Here is a 25,269-nt window from a genome sequence, read left to right on the forward strand (position 1 = left end):
GCTGAATTAGTTAGCAGCCTCTGACACAGTATTTTCCTCTTTTGTATTTGATATTTATGTATATTGAGGATCAAATGCTTAGAAACATAATGTTGAACTCTAGCAAAACTATTAAAGATTTTTTGGGGGGAGAGGGAGCAATACTGAATATTCTCTTTAAATAGAAGGCAGAATTCATACAGAAATATATTGAAATATTTTTCATTTTTCAAGACTTTGATCTTACTTCAAAAAGTCAATTTTTCTTACCCTCAAAAGACCCTTTCTCTGGACATCAGTGTTGGCCAAATGGAAGGGCCAGTACCAGAGGTCAGCTAATAGTGGTCTGGGTGCTAGGCCAAGTTTGGTCAAGCAGAGCTTGCTATTACAAAATGATCCTCAGTTGTAGCAAAAAGGAAGTTTATATATTGATAATGATGTTAGGGGGCTATGTCTGTGTTTGGGAATTATTCTGTAGCTTTTTTGCTTCAGCAGTCATTTTTTATCCCATTAAGCAGTATAGGGGCCAAAGGGAAATGTTTCCCTTCATCCTCTGAAGGTTTGGTAAAAATCAACTGACAAAAGACAGATTAATAGGATAAAAGGCATACAAATTTATTAATGTGCACAGGGGAGAATCACAGAGTAATTACCCCATCATGCAATGGGGTACAGATGGTTATATATCCTTCTTCTTAGGGAAAAGGAAGATGGGGAAGTGTGGATGATTTTAGGGAGGTGGTAAATTATTTTTAGGGGAATTCAATGGGCTTGAAGAACATACAATGGCCTAGGACAAAGTCATAATGGTTTGTGACAAAAGTCTGTCCAGGTATGTTGATAGACTTCAATCTTTTTTCCTGCAATATGAGTTCAGTTAATGAAAACTCAGGGAAGGGACCAAAGGTAATTGTTTTCTTCTTTAGCAGGTCCAGACCTTGGACAGATTCATCCTGTGCTTTGGGAAAGACAGAGGACTGAAAAACAGGAGGGGATGAGAGAAAGGTCAGAAAGACCTTGAGCTTTCCTCAGTTCAGCATGTCGAAGTCACATCTTTTGAGGTATCAGTTTCTGAGTACCGACAGAAGTTACTCTCCATTCCCCCCTCTCTCCAACACCTAACAACCCCAATCTGTCCTCTGTTTCTATGAATTTATCTAGGGAAACCTTCTCTCATCTCCCATAATTCCCAAGAAAATATGACTTTATCCTCACCTAACCTTCATTCAATGATACATTAGAAATTAAAATAGAGTCTTTCACCTCTTCCCTGTCTCTTACCAAAACCCCCTCCCACTTAGACGCTTTGTGCATTAAAGTTAATCGTACGCAGTGATTTTATTATCAGATTTCTCAACCATTGATTCTAATATCATGCATTTACCTACTTACGTGGATTTCTAGAGTTCTGATGTTGGAAAGTGTCCCTTTTAATTGACCCTTATAATATTGTAATTTATGATCAGGTCTTCATACACCTGTAACTGCAGCATATCAGCAACAGACCTGCAAGAGGTGACAATACACATCAGCATACTCCAAAATCAAAAAAAATCCCAAATCTGAAACACTTCTGGTCCCATTAAGCAAGGGAGTTCCCAGAGAACTTTATCTTCTATCAATTTCTTGTATTTTTTTTTTACAACATTTGCATACATGTTGTTGTTGTTAGTGTTGTGGTTATAAAGTTGCGTAGGATTTTAGCAGTCTATCCCAATCCTATTTTTCAACATAGCAAAAAGATCACTAATTATGATATTATGGAACCCATTTAATGGATAAAAATATTGAATTGTGAAAAATAAAATAAATATTCTTAAAAATAATTTACAAATAGTTTGATTTGCACTGTTACACATAATTTGAGAGAGAATTCAATAATGGATCCTGTTTTCATTCCCCACCTCAAAGCCTCCAGCAAATCAGAAAGGTTTTAGGAAAGTGAGGCCCTGAAATCATTTCTCACAAAGTGATGGGTTATAAAAATATTAGATGAACAAAATATGTTCAAAGACATAGATATTTTTTATCCTAGATTCCAGTGAGAGTATAAAATATGCTACTATCAAAGTCCTAGGTGAACTGTCAATAAAATGATGAATATATTACAATGAACAAACTGTTCCTAATTCAGTTATGTCAGACTAGCTACTTACCTTTATCTGAAATGCTAACACCTTGAATTTCCCAAGTAAGAAGACTGAAACCTTCATCAACTGAAACATAAGGAGGCAGATATTCTTAGGTAGATTTTGTGATGTAGTTCACAATTTTCAACGTTAATATGAAATTGAAATATTATTTGTAAAAAGAGATGATACTAAGAATGAAAAGTAAGAGTTTTTTTTTCCAAATTAAAATTCAGCCTCTGTATTAACCTTAAGTTCTACAATGTATCACTTTAGGTTTTCTTAAAAAAACATTTTGAAAGGAGCCCCCAAAAAATACTGTTACATTTTGCTTATTGTTGTTTTTAAAATTTACAATTTAATTTTTAGTTCATAATCTCTTCAGTTTTGTATATGATATAAAGTAGGATATTATCTTCATTTTTTCCAAAAGATAAGCCAGTTGTCCTCAAAACATTCTTCAGATCATCTCACTTTTCCCCCATGCAATAAAATTGCCTCTTTATCATACCTGGCTGTTTCGAGGTGTAAGCAGGTCTGTCTGTCTGAATGAAAAGAAATCCATTGTCATAGCGTAGTGGAACTTTCATTGATTTTGAAAAATGGACAGACACGACTTCTAAATATTCATGTGATACTGCTTTTGGCCCTCCAGATAAATCTGTTGGCTGTATCTGTTTTAAAAAAGAAATTAATGGAGGACTATTATAAAATAATCCCAAAATAATAAAAGCATTATCTTTTAGATATCTTTGCTAATAATCTGAATAATTGTTTATATTCAATAAACATAAAAATTTTGTAAAACAAAACAGTAAATTTATTTTTCTCCAAGAACATCTCTGTGTTTTAGCTTCTTACAAAATTTAGTTTGAAACAATTACTTTTAAAATATTGATCCAGATTGAATGTCTATTAGAAATAACAATCACTGAAAAAATTCAATTTTTAATAGACAAAATAACCAAAGTCATTAAGAAAATACCAAAAGTTTATCAGCAATGAAGATGCAGAAGAATAAAGGGAGTGGAATTCATATGTCAGGCAGAGAGCAGACTAAATGACTTTTCACATGGTAATATAAATGAACAAAGTATTCTTTATGTTTATAATTATATTGGGACTTATGTCAAAAGTCTAAATATTTCCCTTACTAATATTTTTATGTCTATTTTTCATCATATAATTAATATGTGACCCTTTTCAAATATATTGCATTGAGTCAGTATATTTTATAATAAGGTTGTGGACACTTCTCTAATTTTCCCTAAACATTGCTCATGAATTTATTTGAAAGAAAATTTTATTGGTTCAAGTCCAAGGAGAAAGTACAAAAAGTCTCTGATAGATACATATTTTAGTGAAAAAAAATTTTTTTTAGAGAACCATGTAATTAGAATGTTGTAGTATATAGTCTAGGAAAATAAATGTTCAAAATATTCTCCATTCATTTCTCTGAATTTTTTAGAACAGAGCCAGACTTGTGCGTGTGTGTTTGCATGTTTGTATGTGTGTATACAGATTTTTTTAACTCCTAATATTATGTAATTAAATATCTAAATTACCTCTTCCTATAGTGATCATGTAATTTCAAAAAAATTATATGTATTGTTCACTAGTTTTCAATTAATATCACTGAATCTTTTCACATTAATAACCTTTACCTGGTTCATTCAGACTTTTACATTTCTTTACATTGTCCCCAAACCAGAAACAGATTATCCGTTTGACACTTCCCATTACTTATGCATATAAACATATGGCACTTATCTCACATCAACTAGTGAACTTACTTAATAGCATGATACATCACATTTTTATATACATATGTAAAATGGATCAATGTACCATCTATGTGTGTATTTTACAAAGAACCATTTGACATATAAAATAAAATATGAGATGAATACCTACACTTAAGCTTGAAGAATTTTGGAATTTATTTTCTGGAGATACACTAACTTGGCCAAAAGAATACGTAAAACTTTTATCAGGATAACTTTTAATAGCAATAGTCACAGCAAATGATTCTGTGTATCCATAAACTTGAACTACTACATATTCCGAGGCTCCAACATAGAACTCTTTTGGTGCTGAGACAACATACCTACTGAAACAGTGAAATTATAGAGTCAATCTGCTAATAAAAGATAATTTTAAAATATTTTTCACTTAGGAGAACCAATATAAATTATCAGTATTTCTTAAATTTAACAATACATTTTTATTTCTCAAAATTTTGGTATCTATGGTAAAGCCAGAATAGCTTCCAGAAAGCATCCTAAGGATGAGATTTCAAGGGGGCAGATAGAAGTGATCTTGATTAGTTGCAGCCAGGGGAATGTTAATTCAGTCCCCTGTAAGAAGTGGAAATAGGAGTCACACTTCTGTCTTTTGAAGAATCCATTTTCAAACAAAATACCAATCAGGAAGTTAATATTCCTGGGAGCACAGTGAGTAGCAACAGTGCGTAGTTACGGTTTAGCCTATGCAAAACACAGAGTATTAGAATATAAGTCACTCATTATTTACAAAGCACTCATATAAAAAAAAAAACAGTGTAGCAATATTGGATGATAGAGAAAAGAGGAAATTCGCTTGGAGTTCTCAGAAGTAGAAAGTTAATTTTATGTGGCATTGATTGAATTCTACTTTCTGTAAAAATATAACCAAGATACATTTCAAATGAAAATGGCATCCTTTACTCACGTTTGCTCCTGTCCCCAACTTCTTCCCAAATAGAAAAAAATACAGACTATGCTTGAAATGTCCATGGCTGAGAGAGCATTAAATCATTGACACAACCTTTCTTGAAAGTGCCCTCCTTTTTGTAAACTCAGCTTGAAGAATTTGTTTAAATTAGTCCTCAGGTTAATTATTAATGTCAGATAGTGGGATCACTGAGAAGAAAACCCAAGAATTTAAATGATAATCTTTTAATGTCCACAGGTAGTTCTGGAATTCAAAGCAGAGAAACTTGATTTTGATGAGCAAAGGGCAAAAGACACCCAAATGCCAAGTCTTGAGGAAAATGTTTCAAAGCTGGACACAGATGCAAAATATTTGAAGGCACTCTGGTCTTGCACATTTTCTAGGTATAGTAGATGCAGTTGGTTCCCCAACCAGTTCCCCCTTTACTGGGCAGGTACACCCATCTTACAGATGCTGCGAGTATTGGTTGCTAAAGTTTCTTGACTGCACCCTTGTCCATGTAATTCACCTCAGCCATGAAAGATATCTTACCCAGAAATGCCTTGGAAATTACATTCTCTCCCCAGGATTGGTCCACAGTCAATGACTGACTAATTCTGAGGGTAAAACAGGCTAGCTGCCTTGCCTCAAGATGGGCCAACTTTGTGGTGCCATTCATGTTCTAGAGCCCCACTGGGATCAGGCTGAGGTTAGACTTCAGCTGAAACCACTCTTTGCTGAGCCTCTTCTCCTGCCCTGTCCTGCTTTCCTCACTAGTTACAGGTTTCTCTTGAGAGCTGTCTCTCAATAAACCACTTGCATGAGAATATCTTCCTGCCTCAAGTCTCTGCTTCTAGGGAGCCACTCTAAATTTAAAGAACACAGGAGAAAACTATTATCCTGAACTCGGTCTGGAGATGGTTCGGAGGCTTCCCTAGAGTGGGTCTGGTTTGAATTAGGCCCATGCGGCCTGCACTGATCCTCTTTAGAGTAGATCTGAAATCCCAAGGCAATTTCCCAGATGATGAGGTGTTTCCCGGAATTCTAGGACTAGAGACGTCCAGGATGTGGCCAAGGAAGTTATGAAGCTATTGCTATCAGGCTTCCTTCAGCCTGCACTCAATTGCATGCACAGACCCATACTGCACTACAAATCTCTAGGTGTAGTTTGGGTGGCTGGTGGTTTGGGTGATGGATTTTATAATTGCCTCTTCATTTGTCTATTTTCCCCTCTAGGCTATAAGTTCTATGATGACAGGCACTGGGTCTAATCTATACATTGGAGACACAACCCATAACTTATCATACTGCCTAAAAGACAGACACTCAACAAATTGTTGCCAAATGAATGAATAAATGAATGAATGATCAGGTGGGCCAGGGAGATGTTAAAAGGTAGGCTGAAGATTGTGTATGGCTTTGAATGCCATGCTCAGGAGTCTGGACTTTATTTTGCATGTAATGGGAAACTAAGAAGGACATTTTGACCTTCCTGCTCTGATTGAGGATGTTGCCATCTCTTTGAGACCCAATTGTATTCATTGTTCCATCAAAAGAATAGGTAGGTATACATGCAAAATATTAGTAAAATTATTCTCCAAGGTAAAACGCAAACAGAAATGGCTAAAAACCCTGGGATGTCAAACATGCATTCACAGTAGCAATTTTTGAAAATAATCTATCATGGAAGCATTAGATTTTGATAGTGTGTTAGGCAGAAGTCTCATAACTACAAAGCTAGATTAACAAAACTGTATTAATATGAATAGTGAATGAATATTCTCATGGAAGTTGCTGACATTTATACACGTCCTCTGAACTGGACTGAAATATCAGCCAGTAGGCTAATATTTAAACCACTGTCTCAGTTCTGAACCATATCGAGCAGAATACTGCAAGGACAATGATAGGAAAATTACTAATCAACAATGCACTGCAAAGGATGATTTAATGTAAAAGGATCTATAGACTGCAGTGGGTACAACTGACAAATCTAGCATCACTCCAATCCAGAATATTTTCAGACCAACAGTGACAGAAAACATTCCCATTTCTAATGAGAGTGACTATACCTGTGTTTTAATTTTTGGCCAATTGTCTCAGTAAAATTTTATTCCTCATCTGAAGGATAAAAAGTACTGTATTTGAAGGGCATATTTAACATTGTGTCAACTCTTCTCATGCAGGTTTAATAATTTTGGCCACAAAAGGACAATTTGTGTTTCTGGTTTTGTACTCAGTCCCATGCATGGGCTCACATTGTCACCAAGAAGGAATAAACATAGTGACAAAGATTTGGAGCAAAAAAAAAAAAAAAAACCTTTCTGGTCAAATTTCACCCTATTATCAGTACTTATGTAACTTAGGCCACAAACATTCGACATTCTCAAATACTGAAACTTTTAGAGTTTTTGCCCTCACCTTGTGACAAATAGAAGGGAGAAAACATAGTACTGGTAGATTATGTCAATGTTTCTCAACCTCAGCACTACTGACATTTTGGGCTAAAGACTCTGTTATGAGCAGCTGCCCTGTGCACTGTAGGCCACTTAGCAGCATGCCTGGCCTCCACCCACTAGATGTCAGTAGAGCCTTCCCAGTCCTGAAGACAAAATGTCCTCAACATTGGCAAATGTCCCCTGGTCGGGGGCAGGGCAAAATGGTCCTTGGATGAAAATCTCTGGTTGTTGTATGGCTATTTTAGCAGTTAAAAGGAGAATGGGGAAAGTACTTACCTTTGTTCCTTTCAAAGATACAGAATTCAGCAGTCTCTTCACTTGCACAACTTGGCTATTTCAAATCACCATGGAAAACTATAATTCCTACATTTTCTTCACAAGGAGGAAAGTCATCACTTCAAACGCCATTTCTCTACTGCCAGCTTCCAAATTTATCTCTTCAATGGGAACCTCTCCCCTTGAATGTTGGAGTGCCCCAGCATTCAGGCTTCAGACTTCTTTCCTATCTACATTTACTCACAAGGCAATCTCACCAACTTATTTGCATTGGAATATCAATTATATACAGCAACACACCTACATTTAATTCCCTAGACATCTCTCCTAAGCACAAAATTGCACCTCTAACTGCCTTCTTCAAAATCTTCACTTGTATATCTAATTAGCATCTTTAAAAATTTACTATGTCCAAAACAGAAATTCCAAAGACCTCCTCTCCCCAACAGAACAAAGAATTACCAGACATCTAAGGAAGGCTTCTAATATGGAAGATAAGGACCAAAACATTCACAGAAAACCAAAAAGCAAAAAACTTGGAATAGAGGGTATACAAAGTGAAGATTATTCTCTTCCCTTGCCCCAAAAGAATACCCTTCATTAATATAGTCATAGAGAGAAAGGAAGATATTTTATCCCCAAAACAAGACTAGGATACCATAAAAAAGGAACATTCAGAGAACAAAATGAGCTCTTGGATATTAAAAACATGACAGCATGATCCATTTGAAGATACCTTTACTATCTTTACAATGGGATTTGGGAAGATATGGTGCCAAAAAAAATTTTTAAATGAAATAAAAGAGTGATTTAGCTTTCCTTTCCTCAGTTCCCATTGTAAAGGTATTTTCCCCTTTGCAATTAATAAGTAATTTGTGGGGTGATATTTTGAGACCAGGGGAATATCTTATTTCCCCAGCAACATTTCATGCAATGGTTTTAATATCTATTGATGATCTTGGAATTAAAAATATACAGAGTGCTGTAAAATAGCGATTTCCTAATTCGGTCCTTTCATCTATATTTATTAGCTGACATTCTTCTGAACAGAACGGCTTTCCCTTTTGCAGAAATTCAAAATGTTAACTTATAAAACCTTTAAAATTAGGAAAGCAGTTATAAGGATTTAGAGCTGAAAATATTTTGAAGCTGGACACAAGCAAATTGTATTTGGAGGCTGTTTTGGTCTTAAATATTCTCTGGATATACCCTTTCAGTCACATGGGAGAGTCCCTCTGGCCTGGGGGAAGTGAATGGTATATAACAGTTTGGCTTTCTGGGTTTGCCTGACTGCGTCTGGTTTGGACCTGAGCACACAGACCCTGTCCTGGCCCTCTTGAGAGTAGACCCAAACTCACAGAGCAGGCCACAAATTCTTTAAGTCACAATGCCTTCATAAACCTTGGCACTAGAAACAGCCCAGGGTTAACCTGGGTAGAGTTTTTATGAAACACTGGACATTATAGGTCCTTCCCATTCTGAACTCTAATCCTTACATGGATTCACACATAACAAACAATACCAAGTTTCTAATTCTACTCTACTGTCATAGTGTTTTACTTTTCTGTATTTCCCAATAGACCATAATCTCATTGAGGACAAAAACTGTGTCCATCTCATTCACCATTGCATTCACATAGAATTGGCACATAGTAGGGTTTTAATATATATATATACTGACAAAATGAATAAAGAGGAGATCAGGGAGAGATGAACAACAACAAAACCAAAACGAAAAAATAGACCCAGTACACTGAGCAAAAATTATAAAGTGCTTTACAAGCCGGCCCAAGAAATTTGGTATTTTCTACACAGTGGCAGTTCATTCTACATTCTTGTAAAGCAATCAGGTCATTTTCACATATCAAGAGTCACCACTATCTAATGCAGAACTTACATTTAGACATAGCACATGATCTTTAATATTGCAAATTAAACCTTACTCTGTGAGATTTTAAAAATAAACACTTATTTAAAATATGTTTGTAATTCAATTAATATTTTAAATCACACTAGCAAGTCAAAGAAAGAAATGACAATAATGGAAGCTGCCATCCCTGCCTGACAAGCTAGTCTGGTTCTTCTCTAAAGCAAATTTGCAAAATGATTAAACAGAGTTGCAAAAGAGGAGGCAAGTAAAAGCAAACAGAATAGCTTTACTTTCATTTGGAAAAAAGGACTGAGGGATAGCTAGGTCACTCTGCCATGGCTAATATTTGTATTGTAAATGCAACTCAGAAGAACGACAACTTCTTCATATTGTTGGATAAGTCCAAATTAGTGTGGAATGAAAGAGCTGCCCCCACTCCTTTCTATCCTCACTCCTGCTTTGGGGAGGAAGTTTCTTTTAGTATGCTAATAGAGATAATTAATATTCAAATTAATTAGAGAACGTTCTCTCCTTTGAAGTCTCTAAGGCCTGAGCTGCCTTAGAGACCAAGCTAGACACCAGCAGAGGGTCCTGGATCTGCATGAAGGAAGAAAACCGGGCAACGTGGGACTGGAGAATGCCATCCAAGGCTCACCGGATATGGACTGAGAGACTTCACAGGGGAAAAATAAATGTTTTGCACCATCCACTAGACTTTGTATTTTCAATGACTTCTAATAAAATTGATAACGAACTACACTAGCACATCATGATTTGATAATGGATCCCACCTGAATACCATTACAGACCTTGAGGGGCATAGTTATGAGGTGACACAATAAATCCAAGTCTCTGGTGGAAAAGAAAAAAGGAAATAATGAGTGTCACATTCCCAACTAATAAGTATCATCTGAACTTCCATTAAAAACGGATACAATCTTCTTTTAATTTTAAATGGAGCTTTTCAGGAATTCTGGCTTTCAACTCCAAGGGCTTCCTTCTGTGTTGCACAAACGTGGTTGGCGGGGGCGGGGGCGGGGGCGGGGGCGGGGGAGAGGGGAGCATCATTCACATAAATGCGAATGAGAATGGTGTCTCTTGTTGGAAGTTACCTGGATTTCCTGTGGTGAAGCCATCTCTGCCTTAAGGAAAAAGGAAGTGTCTAATGACATTTATAGTAAGTCCCCTTTTCTTTAACTTCTCCACCCCAGATTTTTGCACGAGCCATACTGAACTATTTAATGTCTCCATAATACTCATGTTTTGTTCCAGCCACACTGAATTACTTAACACCCAGCACGTTGCCAAGCTCTTTCCTCCCCTTCTGGGACTTGCACAAGTTGTTCTCTTTGCCAAGCAAATTCTTCCCCACCTCCCTACTTCTTGACTAAATTCTTTTCTTTCGGGCATAGGATGAAGCATGACTTCTTCTCAGAAACGTTTGCCTAATAATAAAATAACTACAACATATTAAGAACTTACTATGGGCCGGGCACTGTTCTAAGTTCTTTCACGTGTTTTAACTTATTATCAGGACGATTGTAGGACGCAGGTATGAGTACTTCAGTGAGGAAACTGGAGCACAGACAGAGGGAATTTCTAAAACAGTGTTGATTTCTGGAGATAGTGCAGCCTCTGACGGTAACACGGTCCAAGTTATACTTTGGAAATGGGAGGCTGGTATGAAAGGTGTCCCTGTTGATAGCGCTTTAAAAAAGTCACTGTATTTCCCTAGCACCCAGCAGTCTCTGCTGAATTCTCTTAAAACATCTGTTTAATGCATGTAGTGAATGCAGCACTTATGGGCAAGCCCCAAGGGAAGTCTGCAAATGCTCCTTGCTTTAGCTTCCCTGTACCAACCCGAGGAATATTCTCTGCCCGGGATTTCCAGCCAGGTGACAGCCGGATCCCAAGCTGCGTCCGCCATGCGGTTCATCCATGCCTGGTCTGTTCGGTCCCTTGCGAGAATTCGCCTCAGAAACAGTCGTGCAAGAAGAGGCGTGGTGCGAGGCACACGGGCTCCAGGCCAGGGGGTCAGCATCGGAAGTGGAGGAAGCCTGTGACAGCGCCGCGTCTGGCCCGCACTTTGTCCTCCGACCCAGCCCAAGAGGAGCCTATCAATAGTCTCAGAGTGAGGCATCTGCAGCTTCGCCTCAGCGAAGGGAAATGGCCTTAAGGGCGGCTGCCGCAAGAAACCTCACCTCTCGCGTACGCGACCTTCCCAGCATCGCCACGCCAGGGCAAGGGCGTCGCGGCCAGCCGGGCTCGCGCAGCCGGAAGCCTCCAGCCCAAGCCTCCCGGCGCCCTCGCGCGCCAGCGGCTGAGGCGGCAAAATTGGCGGGAAGCTCCTCCGCGCCCCTCCCAACGGCTCCGGGGACGGGCGTGGCTGAGACAGGCCCCGCCCACACGCGCGCCGGCCCTCGGCAACCGGCACAACATAACAAAATGGCCGCCGGGCCGCCGGGCGCCTGAAGAGAAGGACCCGCGCGTCTCTTGCTCCGCTTCGTCCCGCGGGACTGCTCGGCCCGACTCCTAGGCGGTGAGTGCCAGGCCTGGTTGAGACCGTCCTCCGGCGTCCGGACCGAGCGGTAGGGGCTGGCGGCACAGGCGGGAAGGCCTGGACCTAGCGTGGGGTGGGCCGGCTCGAGATGGATTCGGGGCGGGGGCGTGTGTCTGGGGATTGGGATTGGATGGGAAGGATGGGAGGACCCGGAACGGGCGTGGGGAGGTGGGTGGAGGGAGGTTTGGATGAGAAGGCGTGGGGATGGCGGGGGCGATTGGGAAGGGAGGAACAGCGTGGGGCGTGGAAGTTGGGTTGCGGCACTGGGAAGGATGGGGGTCCCACCACCTGCACGGGAGGGAGGGGCTGAGGTGCGCCAGGTGTCTGTGGGGAATGACCGGGGTAAAGGATGGTTTGGGTGTCCTGGCCGGTGTCATGGTATCAGATGGAATAGGGTACATGGAGAAAAAGATCAGAGTTAGGATGTTGGGACGAAATGCTAAAAGGCTGCGAAGAGCAACTACTTTGTTGTATAATGGTTAAGGGACAGTGAATTTTGAATCCAAACTTAGGTTGGTGGTAGAATAGAGACATCTCAAGTCTCTATTCTACCACCTGGTGTTACTTAACCTTCCTGAGCATGTTTCCTCACTTGTGAAAATCATCGTTAATCGCCTCTGAGTGTTCACTGTGTGTCAGAAACAGTTCTAAGTATTTTGCACGTATTAACTCATTTAGAATTTAAAACAACTTGTATGAAGTTATCATCCCCGTTATAAAAGTGATGGCACCAAGGACCAGAGAGGTTAAGTAATTGGCCGAATGTCACACAGTATGTGGAAAATCAGGATTTGAATTCAGACTGTCTAGCTCCAGAATCCAAGCTCTTAATTGTTAATGATACACTGCCACTTGTAAATGTGATTAATAAACTCTGATTTTATACAGCATCTGTGGGGATTTAAATTTGGTAATGTCTTTAGAGTGTTTAGCACAGTCAGTCCTTCAGTCAACAAATATTTATTGTCTGCAGAACAACAGACAAATAGAGTCCCTGCTTTCTTGTAGCTTATAGTCTATAAGGAGAAACAGGAAATAAGTAGTTTCACAAACAATTATTTTCAATTGTAAAGGTTATAAAGGAGACGACTTGGTGCAAAGACCATGTGTAACAGGGTGATATAATCCTGTCGTGCATCTTAAATGTAGAAACCCTGCCTTCTCAGCATTGTATTCTTAGAGCCTAGCACAGTTCTTGGCACATAAAAGTTGCCTAATAAAATTGAATAAATAATTAATGGAAAGGGATAGGAAACTTGGGTTTTACGGTATCTGAGTAGAATGAGAGACATAGCAGAGGGAAAATCAGGCCGTTAATAGGATGGATGACATAGAGGCCAAGATGTTAGGATGGAAAGGCAACTAAGTAGGCAGTTCCATTGGGATGAAGAGGAATGGGTGGAAGTTTGAATATTTTGTTTGGGAAGGGGAATATTTGGAGGGCAGAGTATTGGAATGCACTAGGATGTCAGGATATTTTCTGGGATGAAGGAAGATGGACAGTTTGGGAAGTCTAGATGGCTATAGAAGTGTTGAGGTAGGGTACTGGAAAGAGCTGTAGAGAGATGGGGGAACTAATATGGTGTTAGGGAACTGAGACAGAATTTGTGGGAAAACTTGGTAATCAGAGTGAGATGATGAAGGGTGGAAGGCAGAGGTAGGCAGCACAGGATGGGGGAGTTAGCTTTGGAAAGAAAAGTGACTGGAAACTTTCAAGAGGAATGAGAATCAGGATATTTGGAAGGACTCAAGAAGGTTAAAGAGTAAGAGTATTTGAATAGGTCAGAGGGTATGGGATGAAGTAGAATTGGAGGGAAAGTACCAAGACCCTAAAGGATGTAGTGTGGAGAGAAATATGGGGGTTAAGAAATGGGGATTGGTATTGCATATTAGGGTGGTCTGTAGAGAGAAGGTTTTGGGATTATTGAGGTCTGCCTCATTTGGAGATAGAGAAGATGGGAAGTTAGGAATGTTAGGATAGCTGGATAGAGGTGGAATTTGCAGTCTCTATTGAGCTGTGATGGACGGGATTTTTGTATCAGGGCAAGTGTCTGGGTTTGTAGGTGGCAGGGTGGACAGTGTTTTGTTGCCATATGATTCTGATTATTACATCATTCCAATGGCTTTCTCTTGCGCTGCAGACTACCTTCTGGGCCTTTAAAATATGACTCCAACTCTGGACTTGGTTTCTTTGTCTTCTTTTTATCCTGAACTTCCAGTCACTCTAGCCCTACCTCTCAGCTGTCTTTTCCATTGCTTGGTCTTTGTTCATGCGATTGCAAACAACATCCTAGGGTCAAACTACACCCTCATCTCTCCCTTAAAATTATAATTCAAGATTTACCACCTCTAGGCAGTAGTCTCTGAAATAATGCCAACCATTTTTAAATGCTAAATCCCTAAGCCTAGTTCCCTGAGTTAGCTAGTCTATGAGGTAGAATACATACATCTGTTATTTCAGTGTCCAGGCTTTACAGGAGCTATGGCAACCCAGGAAGGGGATTTGAGAATGCTCTGTGACTTTGGAAGCCTTACTTAATCTTTCATGGTATTTTCATAAAAGGAAAGAGTTGATATAGATTTCTGGAATCCATTCTAATTTTTTTTTAAGTCTATGAATGAGTAAGCCTGAGTTTTACTAATCAGGAGAAGTGACAGAGGACCTCATGATCATCAAGTGAGGGACAAAAGGTCTTGGTCATTAGGATGACATGAGAGGAATTCTGGATAGTTCAGTACTTTGAGAATTTGAAGAGAATTCTAAGATGCCGGACATAAAATAATTACATTGCATAAAAATATGGAATGCTTTTTTAAAAACCAAGAAATTTTTAAAAATACAAAGCATATCTCTATAGCATGTAGCACACAATATTATTCCAATTTTATAATCTTCTCTCATGCTAGGGATGGAGAAGGATATATAAAAGTGAGACTGTGCCCTGTTCCTCCTCTCTTTTATTTTTTAAATTTCTTGCCTTTATGAAACGACATGCTATAGTGTATGTCATCCATTAACTCATTTAACTCAGGAATAAATAAAATTTTACCTTTCTAAGCACATCCCTCTTAGCTATTCTCTAATTTGAGAATATTAATCTTATTTAGAAGGAAAACACCAGTACAGTTTAGCACAGAATCAACAGTATTACTCAGAGAATACAAGATTAAACAAACTCAATTTCTCCCACTATACTCTCAATTCTGTAGGCTTTTTCCCCCACACGTCAAGTAAGCAATCAGTTCTGCAGTGGTGGACACCAGCTGGGTGTCCTCCAATCCAGTTCAGTCTGATACTATCTATCTGGAGATAACAGATCAGATCCCAAAGGTTGAGGGCTTAGTCCCACAAGGCTGCCCCCTGCCAATTGGAAGCCCCAGATTGTTTTACCTCTACTTCTTACTGACTGGCTATAAATTGGAGTTCTCATGACCCCCTCCTTGGGTTTGATTAATTTGCTAGAGCAGCTCACAGAACTCAGGGGACTCTTACTTATAGTTACTGGTTTATAATAAATATTACAAAGAATACAGATGAGAAGACGCAAAGAGCAAGGCAAGTGGGAAGGGGCACGGGGCTTCTATGCCTTCTCTGGGCAGATTGCCCTCCAGGAACCTTTATGGGTTCACCTATCCCCAAACCCAGTCTTTCTGAGTTATGGAAACTTCATTATGTAGGCATGATTGATTACATCATTGACCATTGGTGATCCACTCAACCTTCAGCCCCTCTCCTCTTCTCAGAGGTTTGGGGAGTGGGGCTGAAAGTCCCAACCCTCTAATCATGGCTTGGCCTTTCCAGTGAGAGGTGGCAAGTCAGTCAACTCATCAGCATACAAAAAGACACCTGTCACCTTGGAGATTCCAAAAATTTTAGGAGTTGTACGCCACGAAAAGGAATTAAGACTAAATATATATTTCACAATATCACAGTTACTAAGAGACTTTTTTCCATGACAGCATGTGATATAAGACACAAAAATTGTTTACTACGTTTTTGAAATTAGGACCAAAAGTCTTGTTTGTGGCAATGGCATAAGTAGCAGTTATGTGACACAGGAAGGGAGGTTCTGACCCATGTGGATAGTTTAATATGAGGAAATGAAAGAAAAATAAAGACACATTTAAGTTAGCAATTTAAAGTACAAGTTGAGTATCCCCTTACTGAAATACTTGGTACCAGAATTATTTTGGATTTTGGATTTTTTCAGATTTTAGAATATTTTCAATGTACTTATCTGTATTTGTATTTTTTATATCCATAATTAAATATTTCAGAATTTTAGATTTGGGATGGTCAACCTGTAGTGATCCTAGGATATTGGAACAAGGCAGTTGGCCATATTGTAATGTATGTCTGCAAATTAATAATTGACTTTTTAAAAACAAACTGTGGCAGATTTTTATTTTCTTCACACTAGGTACCTTAAGAGGCTAGATCATGATTTCAGTGATCCTATCTTTGTATAATATTTTCTGGTTTTCCTTGAGGAATTGTTTTTATAGTGTATGTCACCGATTAATCCAAATCATTTCGTGGCATTTATTTATGGTCTGTTTTGTGTAAAGTATCATGCTAGGCCCTGGAGAACAAAGCAAACATAATCAGGACTCCAGGAAACTCAGTCAGCTATATGACATGGTAATGAAAAACATGGATTTTGGAATCAGATCAAGATTCAAGTTTTGCCCTGAGCAATTAAGGAACTCTGAACAAACTATTTAACATCTTCATCCATAAAATAGGAAATAACAACACCTAGCTCATATAGTTATTGTATTAAATTCTTTGAATGTGATGATACATGTGAAGAGCTTATCACAAATATTTGTTTGTTTGGTTTTTTTAGAGACAGGTCTGCCTGTGTTGCCCAGGCTGGAGTACAGTGGCTATTTACAGGTGCAATCACAGAGAATCGAACTCGTGGGCTCAAGTGATCCTGCTGCCTCAGCCTCCCAAGTACCTGGGACAACTGGCACACGCTGTGCCCAGCTAAATCTCACAATATTTGGTACATGGTAAGCCCTCAGTAAATATTAGCCACCAGCATTATATTCTTTAGAATTAACTTCAGTGTCATCTTTTCAGAGAGGATTAAATTTTTGGAAGTAGCCAAATTCATTTGGAGTCAAGTTTACTGAAAAAGGTTAGTGATCAAACTGGGAAAATAAAGACAAAGTGTAGCTGAAGTGATGGGCCTGATTTTCTTCTGAGACTTATAAATTAATTCTGAAAGTAGGACCCAAAGAGGAATTCTAAAAATGTTTTGGGCAAAATCAGCATTCCTAGAATGACTATATGGTCATTGAACGGTATTACATCTGCTAAATGCTGGCTAACTGATTGAATATATTAATGAATTATATTAATGGGAGCCCACCATTATACTGTATGTGCTCTGTAGAGATAGGGGATTATCCCTTTCCTTCCCATCATTAAGGTCATGGTTCCTACCCCTATAACAGGTTAACAAGAGAAAAACATAACAAATTTATTCGATCATAGTTTTATGTGACATGGGTGCCGAAGAATGAAGACCCAAAGATACAGGGAAAGCTATCCATTTTTAGGCTTAGGGTCCATTATGGACAGCCAAGTGGAAATATGATTGGATAAAAAGGTTATGATCTAATGCTAGTAGACTAAGTTAGTAAACTCAGCAAGGCTTCTCTGTTCAGATTTTTCCTGGCCTCTCCATATCGCATTTCTTCCTCCTGAGTATGGAGTAGGACCCCTATGGAATAGAGGCCTTAATTTCTTTATGGCTAGCTGTTACACAGAAAGGCAATGGGTAGTGGGGGGTAGAGTAATATTTTTAGACTTTATGGCTGTCTTTGAGGAAAAGGGGTTCAGGTTTCTATGACCTGCTTTGAGGAGAAGGATTCTAGTTTTCATGTCTTGCCTCGTGGGAGAAGGAGGGGCTAGAGACGGAGGGCAGAAGAAGGCTCACTTTGCTTCTGAGGTCTTCACTTTGGGGTATCATTTTTCTGAGTTCCAACAGCTCCCACCATTTAAAAAATAAGTTTCTTCATAATCCCAGCCTATATAATAATACCTATATAATAATGCCTGTGAAGGTATATTATATATTAATATAAATAGGAAGACCCAAAGTGTTTTTCCCACTCTCACACTGTGCAGTACAATACTTCTGACACCAGATGTGTGGGGATTGTTTCCCTACATACCAAGCACTTCCCCAGTAGACACCAGCTGGGTGTCCTCTTATCCAATTCAATTTTGAAACTATCTACCTAGAGGTAGCATCAGATTTCACAGGTTAAGGACTCAGTCCCAGTCGCCTGCTGCTCACTTCAGACACCCGTCACAAGTAGTAGATTGTCACCTACACTTCTGACTAACTGGCTATAAATTCAGGCACCCACTACTCCCTCCTTGGGTTCGATTAATTTGCTAGGGAAACATTTTGCTTACATTCACCAGTTTATTAATAAAAGATATAATAAAGGATGCAGATGAAGAGTTATATAGGGCAAGGTATGTAGGCGGGGGCATGAAGCTTCCATGCCCTTTCTTGCGTGCTATCCTCAAGGTACCACCATGTGTTCAGCTATCAGGAATCCCTCTGGACCCTGATTTTTGGGTTTTTTTATGGAGGCTTCATTATGTAGGCATGATTGATTACATCATTGGCCATTGGTGATCAAAAGAACCTTTAGCCACTATTTTGGTGACCAGCCCCCATCCTGAGACTATCTAGGGGGTCATTAGTTATATTATTAGCATACAAAAGACACTTAGCACTCTGGAGGTTTTAAGAGGTATGTGATAGGAAACAGGAGGAAGACAAAAGGAAAACTTTCATCAAATTACATTTAACAGAGTTTACTTGAGCAAAGAACAATTCACAAATTGGGTAGGCCTCAGAACCAGAAGTTCAGAGAACTCCATTCTGCAGTGTGGTCAGGCAGCATTTATGGACAAAAGGGAAGTGAGGTACAGAAACAGCTTGGCTGGTTGCAGCTGGGTGTTTACCTTATTTGAACATGGTCTGATCAGTCTACTGTCTGTGATTGACTGAAGCTCAGCTGTTGTGGTTGGCTGAGACTCAGCTATTTGTTACAAACAGATAGTTAGGCTTTCAGTTAGTTTACCTACCAGTTTGGTTGCAGTTCATTATGTACTAAGATTGGTTGCAGTTGATTGCTAGACTCAAAGTACAGAGGCACCCTCAGGCCAAATTTAGTTTAACACACAGTCATTTGTCCCTTAACAACAGGATACATTCTGAAAAATGCATTGTTAGGTAATTTCATCATTGTGCAAACACAGAGCATACTTACACAAACCTAGATCACATAGCCTACTACACACCTAGGCTGCATAGTATAGCCTATTGCTCCTAGCCTTCAAACCTGTACAGCATATTACTGTACTGAATTCTATAGGCAGTTGTAACACAATAGTAAGTATTTATGTATCTAAACATACAAAAGGAATGGTGAAAATATGGCATAAAAGTTAGGAAATGGTATACCTGGACAGAGCACCTACCATGAATGGAGCTTGCAGGACTAGAAGTTGCTTTTCTAGATAGTGAGTGGGTGGTGAGTGAATGTGAAGGCCTGGGACATTACTGAACACTACTGTAGACTTTATAAACACTATACACTTAGGGTACACTGAATTTATAAAAAATATTTTTTTCTTCAATAAATAACCTTAGCCTCCTGTAACATTTTTATTTTATAAACTTTTTAATTTTTTAAACTTTTTGACTCTTTGTAATAATACTTATCTTAAAACATAAACACATTGAATAACTATACAAAAATAATTTCTTTATATCCTTATTCTACAGGTTTTTTTCTATTTTTAAGATTTTAATTTTTTTCCAGACCTTTTTAATTAAAAACTAAGACATAAACACATTAGCCTAGGTCAGGATTATCAATATCATTGTCTTCCACCTTTGTATCTTGTCCTACTAGAATGTGTTCGGGGCAGTAACACACATGTAGCTGTCATTTCCCATGATAACAATGCCATCTTTTAGAATACTTCCTGCCTGAGGCTGTTTTAACAGTTATCTTTTTAAAGGAAGTATAAGGAGTATACTCTAAACCTGCGGTCCCCAACCCCTGGGCTGCAGACCAGTACTGGTCCATGGCCTGTTAGGAACTGGGCCGTACCGCAGTGAGCCGTGGGCAAGCAAGTGAAGTTTCATCTGTATTTACAGCTGCTTTCCATCACTTGCATCACCTTATAGGAGCTCCACCTCCTATAAGATCAGCAGTGGCAATAGATTCTCTTAAGAGCATGAACCCTACTGTAAACTGCACATGCAAGGAATCTAGATTGCATACTCCTTATGAGAGCCTAATGCCTGATGATCTGAGGTGGAGCTGAGGCCATGATGCTAGCACTGGGGAGCAGCTGTAAATACAGATTATCATTAGCAGAGAGGTTTGACTACACAGAGACCATAATAAGTCAATTGCTTACAGACGTAATCAAAACCTTATCAGTGAGTGGCAAGTGACAATGTAACAATAATGGAAATTAAGTGCACAATAAATATGATGCGCTTGAATCATCCCAAAACCATACCCCTCTCCCCTCACCCCTCCCCCCAAGCCAGGGAAAAATTGTCATCCGTGAAACTGGTTCCTGGTGCCAAAAAGGTTGGGGACTAGTGCTCTAAACTAACAATAAAAGTATAGTATAATAAATACATAAACCAGTAACGTGGTCATTTATTATCATTATCAAGTGTTATGTACTCTACATAATTGTGTGTGCTAGACTTGTATATGACTTGCAGCACAGTAGGTTTGTTTACACCAGCATCATCACAAACACATGAGTAATGCATTATACTACCACGTTAAGACATCTACCATGTCACTAGGGAATTTTTCAGCTTCATTATAATCTTATGGGACCACTGTCATATATGTGGTCCGTTGTTGACTGAAACATCTTTATGTGGCACATGACTGTACATATTTCACAATATCACGTATATGAAGATGTGTACAGATGTGTACATATCATTCCTTTACAGTATTCCTTTCTAATACCAATTTATGTGGTATTAAGACTTGAGCTACCCCAAATCCTTGGATTGAAAATTACTTTAACCTTATTTCACTAAATAAGGTTTTAATCTTATTTCACTAAATTTTTTCTAAAAAATAATCTGTCTTCACATTTTTAGCAATGAGAGTAGGGGAAATTCAGGTATTGAGCAAAGATAAGATCATTGTTAATGCAGCCTTGCTCAAAATCTATACATTTTATAAGATTTTTTTGTCTAAAAATGTGTCAAATTTATAATTTTTGTACTGTTTTTAGATTAAGTGTACTTATAAGAGCAACTATATATCATGAAAGTATTTTTTGTATACTCCTTACCTTGCAAATTAGGACTCTTGGTGTTAAGGGCTAATATTGCTCATGAAGATATCTTTTTGTTGAAGTACCAAATAGTATTTTTTATAAGTTCCATGTTCTTTATGACTAATTCATTTAATAAATATTAATTATTTACCATTTTCTAGGCTCTGTTCTAGGCCTAGAATACATCAATGAACAACATCCCTGCTTTCATGGAGTTTATATTACACTAGATTAGTATATGATTTGACTTACAAATTAGGTTGAGAGAGGGAAAACTGATTCTCATCATTACTATTGCTAGCACTGTGACTAATCGAGTCATTTATTATTCTGAAACTTAATTGTTATGAGCTGCACCATTCTTTCATACAAGAAAAGAAATGTTTTTATATGAAAAATAAAGGAATTTGACCAAGGTCCCTTTCATGCATATATGCTTTAGTTCCTTCTGGAAGACCTACTCTTCAATAAAATGGATTTTGTGGACAAGCAATAGTAGGAACCGGAGTTTGAAGTGGTTAGATGTCTTTAGCATGAGACAAACATGAATGAATTTCAGAAACATAATGTTTTACAGAAGAAAGCAGATATAAAAGATATTATATTATTTCATTTATGTAAAGTTTAAAAATAGTTCAAGAATCTCTGTTGGAAGTCAGGATAGTGATTACCCACGTGTGGGGGTTAATATTGAGGGAGCATGCAAGGGCTTCTGGGGTTCTGGTCATATTTTGTTTCTTGATCTGGCTGCTGGTTACATAGCCTATATTCACTATATAGAAATTCATGAAGTTATAACACTTATGACTTGTATACTTTACTTATGATACATTGCATTAAAAAACACATACATACAGAGAGAGAGTATGCATGAGAGAACACACTTTGAAAGTATGGTTTCTAAACAGGTTTAATTCTAGTTGTAAGATGTTAGATGTATTCAAGACCTATACACATTGACATGCTGGGAATTTAGAGATTATTCTTCCACTTGTGGATATTACATTCTGGGCAAGCAAAAAATATAAAGTAGAATAAGTTCTTTGGTAGAGGTAGATTCAATGGATAAACAGGGAGGATTGGTTCTACCTGAAGGAAGTAGATTTTTGGAATGTCTTCACAAATAAAGTGATATTTGAATTGGTAGAGAGAAAGAAGAGGATGCCATTTTAAGGAGAGGGAATTTCATGAGCAAAAACCCATGATGTATTCAGGTAATGATAAAAAGATGACTAGAGTGTAGGGTACATGGCAGGTAGGGGTACGAGATTAGGCCAGAATGTTGGGGCCACATTGTGAAATGTTTAGACTTATAGGCCAGTGGGAACCATCAGGTGACTTTTGTTTTTATGATGTAAGTGGGTCAAAGGTGAAGGGCAGATTAAGGTAAGAAAGGAGGATTAGAAGGAACCTGGTTCAGAGAGTATCATAGTAGTCTAAGCAGAAGATGATGTTTGATCTAGGACAGTAGCTATGAAGATGGGTACAGATGAATTTCCAAATATTTCAGAGATAGAATCAACACCTTGGTGGGTGAAGGAGAGGGATGAACAGAAGGTAACTCTATTCATTCATTCATTCATTCAACCAATATTTATTAAGTTCCTTCTAGGTGCCCTGCACCATGCTAGACTGGGGAGACAGTGGTAAACAAAACAGAGAAGCTGTTATGGGGCTTACAGTTCAGAGGGGAGACAAATGTTAAGCAAAAATCACATAAATGTATAATTGCAAACTGTGATTATTCAAAGAAAAACTACAAATTGACTGAGGGTATAGAACTGGGGACTTCACTTTGTCTGCCCTATACCAGAGGCTTTCCTGAGGAAGCCATAGTTGAGCTGGTCTCTGAAGAAAGTCTAAGAATTAACATGACAAAAAGAATGGGATCAAGCATTTGAGGCAGAGGGAATTATGTGTGGAGGCCAGTGTGACTGGTGCCCACAGTTAAGGGAATGAAAGACAGAGGTGAGTCTAGAGAGACAGGGCCAGATCATGGGGGACCTTGTAGATCATGGTAAACATTCCATTCTTCACAGTCCACTAGATTTACTTTCTAAATAGATCACTCTGGCTGTCTGGCTATGGGGTAATAATGGAAGAAGGTGGCAAAAGAGCTTGTAGACAGATCGGTTAGAAGCTATATAGTGGTTTGGTGAGGGCTTGGATTAGAGTAGATGAGAGTGGAGATGGAAGGTAGTAAACTAATTTGAGAGGTATTGGGAGTTAGAATTATCAGGGCTTAGTGATTGGATATGGGGAAAGGGAAGAAGGAGGTGTCAAGAATGACTCCCAAATTTCTCGCTTATTCTAGTGAGCACCAATTACTAGTTAGGGAACGCTGGGAGGAATAGGAGAGTGAGGGGAGAAAAGGGATAAATGATAAATTCAATTTCAACTGAATTTAGTATGCCAATGAGATATCAAGTAGGCAATTGGGAATAGTCTGGAACTCAGAGAAAGGTTGGATTGAAGATATAAATATCAATATACACGTAGCATTGGGAGCGATGGTTGTGCATTAGATTGTCTAAGATGAGATGAGAGAGAGACTAGAGAGAATCTTTGAGAAGCTCTGACATTTAAATTAGGCTGCATAGAGGAACAAAAGCCCACGAAAGAGGCCACGAGTAGCCAGGAAGGCAGGAAGATACCAGGAGAGTGTGGTGTTCCAGAAGCCAAGGGAAAAAACTTTCAGAAAGGAGAAAGTGCTCATCAGTATTAAATACTGCTGCTTGCCAAATAGTCCAGCTTCCTGCATTCTAGGATGCCCTTGTGTGTGTGGAAGGGGCCTTGTGACTAGTTTGATCCAATAAACTGAGAACAGAAATGACAAGTAACACTTTTGGCTGGAGCATGTGTCAACACTAGATCTTCTGGAGGTCTCTTTTCCCTCTGGCAAGGTGATCAGTGATGTTTGAAATAATGTCTATAGCCTCTGAGTTTATAACTTTGTGGTTTCGAAAGCTCTAGAAATAAATTAATTTAATAGTTTTGATAGCTCTTAAAAATTAACCTTGTTGAATATACTGAAAACTCTTACAGGTGTTGATGGACACCTGGCTTTACCCTTGCAATGAAGAAAGGTCCTCAACAAAAAATATTCTCCAAAGCGAAGATGCCATTATCATCTCACTCTCCTAGTCCATGGTCTCTTAAGACCAATATGAGATCTAGGTCGCTTTCACCTTTAATTGGATCAGAGACTCTGCCTTTTCATTCTGGAGGACAGCGGTGTGAGCAAGTTGAGATTACAGATGAAAACAATATGTTTTTGGACTGCCAAGACCATAAAGGTACCACTTTTTTAATCTAAGAATTTGACCGCATACTCTTAAGTAGAGATGGAAAATTTTGAGCTAACATTTTTGGCCCAAATATAGTATCTATTCTGGTACTAACTTGATCTGTTGTAGTTATTGTCAGAAATTGTGTAAGGAGAGTGGGAGGACTGAGGCTTCTGGGTGAAGGTGAAGATGTCTGAAAGGGTTTGGGGAGGGGAATTTCCAGAAAGAGGAAGCTTTATTTCCTGTGGTAGGAGACTGCCTTAAAGTTCATACCCCAAATTTGCCGTCCTCTTTGGTTAGGGAGAGAGTGGGTGGATCTCTTCACTTCAGAGTGGAGTGCCTTAATTCATTTTGAAAATTCAGGCCGGACTCGGTGGCTCACTCCTGTAATCTCAGCACTCTGGGAAGCTGAGGCAGGTGGATCGTTTGAGCTCGGGAGGGAGCTTGAGACCAGCCTGAGCAAGAGTGAGACCCTGTCTCTACTAAAAATAGAAAGAAATTAGCTGGACAACTAAATATATATAGAAAAAATTAGCCGGACACGGTCGCACATGCCTGCAGTCCCAGCTACTCGGGAGGCTGAGGCAGGAGGATTGCTTTAGCCCAGGAGTTTGAGGTTGCTGTAAGCTAGGCTAATGCCACAGCACTGTAGCC

General features: G+C 38.8%; 2 protein-coding genes across 4 annotated transcripts in view; one reads left to right on the top strand and one right to left on the bottom strand.

Moving 5' to 3' along the window:
* Nucleotides 1-588: 588 nt before the first annotated feature.
* Nucleotides 589-4,948, bottom strand: LOC138388478 (complement C5-like). 2 transcript variants are annotated; one of them, XR_011234130.1, is made up of 6 exons: nucleotides 4,818-4,948; nucleotides 4,023-4,218; nucleotides 2,620-2,782; nucleotides 2,136-2,195; nucleotides 1,372-1,485; nucleotides 589-956 (listed from the first exon to the last, which is right to left on the bottom strand). XR_011234130.1 is itself a non-coding variant. In XM_069476732.1 (5 exons), the coding sequence occupies exons 1-5, from the start codon at nucleotides 4,880-4,882 to the stop codon at nucleotides 1,442-1,444; spliced, it is 528 nt and encodes a 175-aa protein (XP_069332833.1). In that variant the 5' UTR covers nucleotides 4,883-4,948; the 3' UTR covers nucleotides 589-1,441. The 2 variants fall into 2 exon arrangements, 1 of the variants encoding a protein (XP_069332833.1); XM_069476732.1 differs by having other exon boundaries at nucleotides 589-1,485.
* A 6,881-nt stretch (nucleotides 4,949-11,829) lies between these two features.
* The window catches only part of CNTRL (centriolin), an 83,967-nt gene continuing 70,527 nt past the window's right edge, over nucleotides 11,830-25,269 (top strand). Inside the window, exons 1-2 of one of the 2 annotated variants that reach the window (XM_069476729.1) lie at nucleotides 11,830-11,943; nucleotides 24,374-24,624. In XM_069476729.1, the coding sequence (XP_069332830.1) occupies nucleotides 24,405-24,624 (220 nt within the window). In that variant the 5' untranslated portion in view covers nucleotides 11,830-11,943; nucleotides 24,374-24,404. Of the gene's footprint in view, nucleotides 11,944-24,373; nucleotides 24,625-25,269 lie in introns of those variants that run through there. The other variant, XM_069476726.1, reaches the window with a different exon arrangement.

This window comes from Eulemur rufifrons, chromosome 7, assembly GCF_041146395.1.
Source record: "Eulemur rufifrons isolate Redbay chromosome 7, OSU_ERuf_1, whole genome shotgun sequence".
NCBI lineage: Eukaryota > Metazoa > Chordata > Mammalia > Primates > Lemuridae > Eulemur > Eulemur rufifrons.

Excerpts from the sequence above, each read along its gene's own strand:
- LOC138388478 (XM_069476732.1), bottom strand. The coding sequence starts at position 4,882 with ATGGACATTTCAAGCATAGTCTGTATTTTTTTCTATTTGGGAAGAAGT. Across the intron at positions 2,783-4,022 it reads AAAATTCTTCAAGCTTAAGT|ATACAGCCAACAGATTTATC; the intron begins GTAGGTATTCAT and ends TTTTTAAAACAG. Across the intron at positions 1,486-2,135 it reads TGTTAGCATTTCAGATAAAG|GTCTGTTGCTGATATGCTGC; the intron begins GTAAGTAGCTAG and ends CACCTCTTGCAG.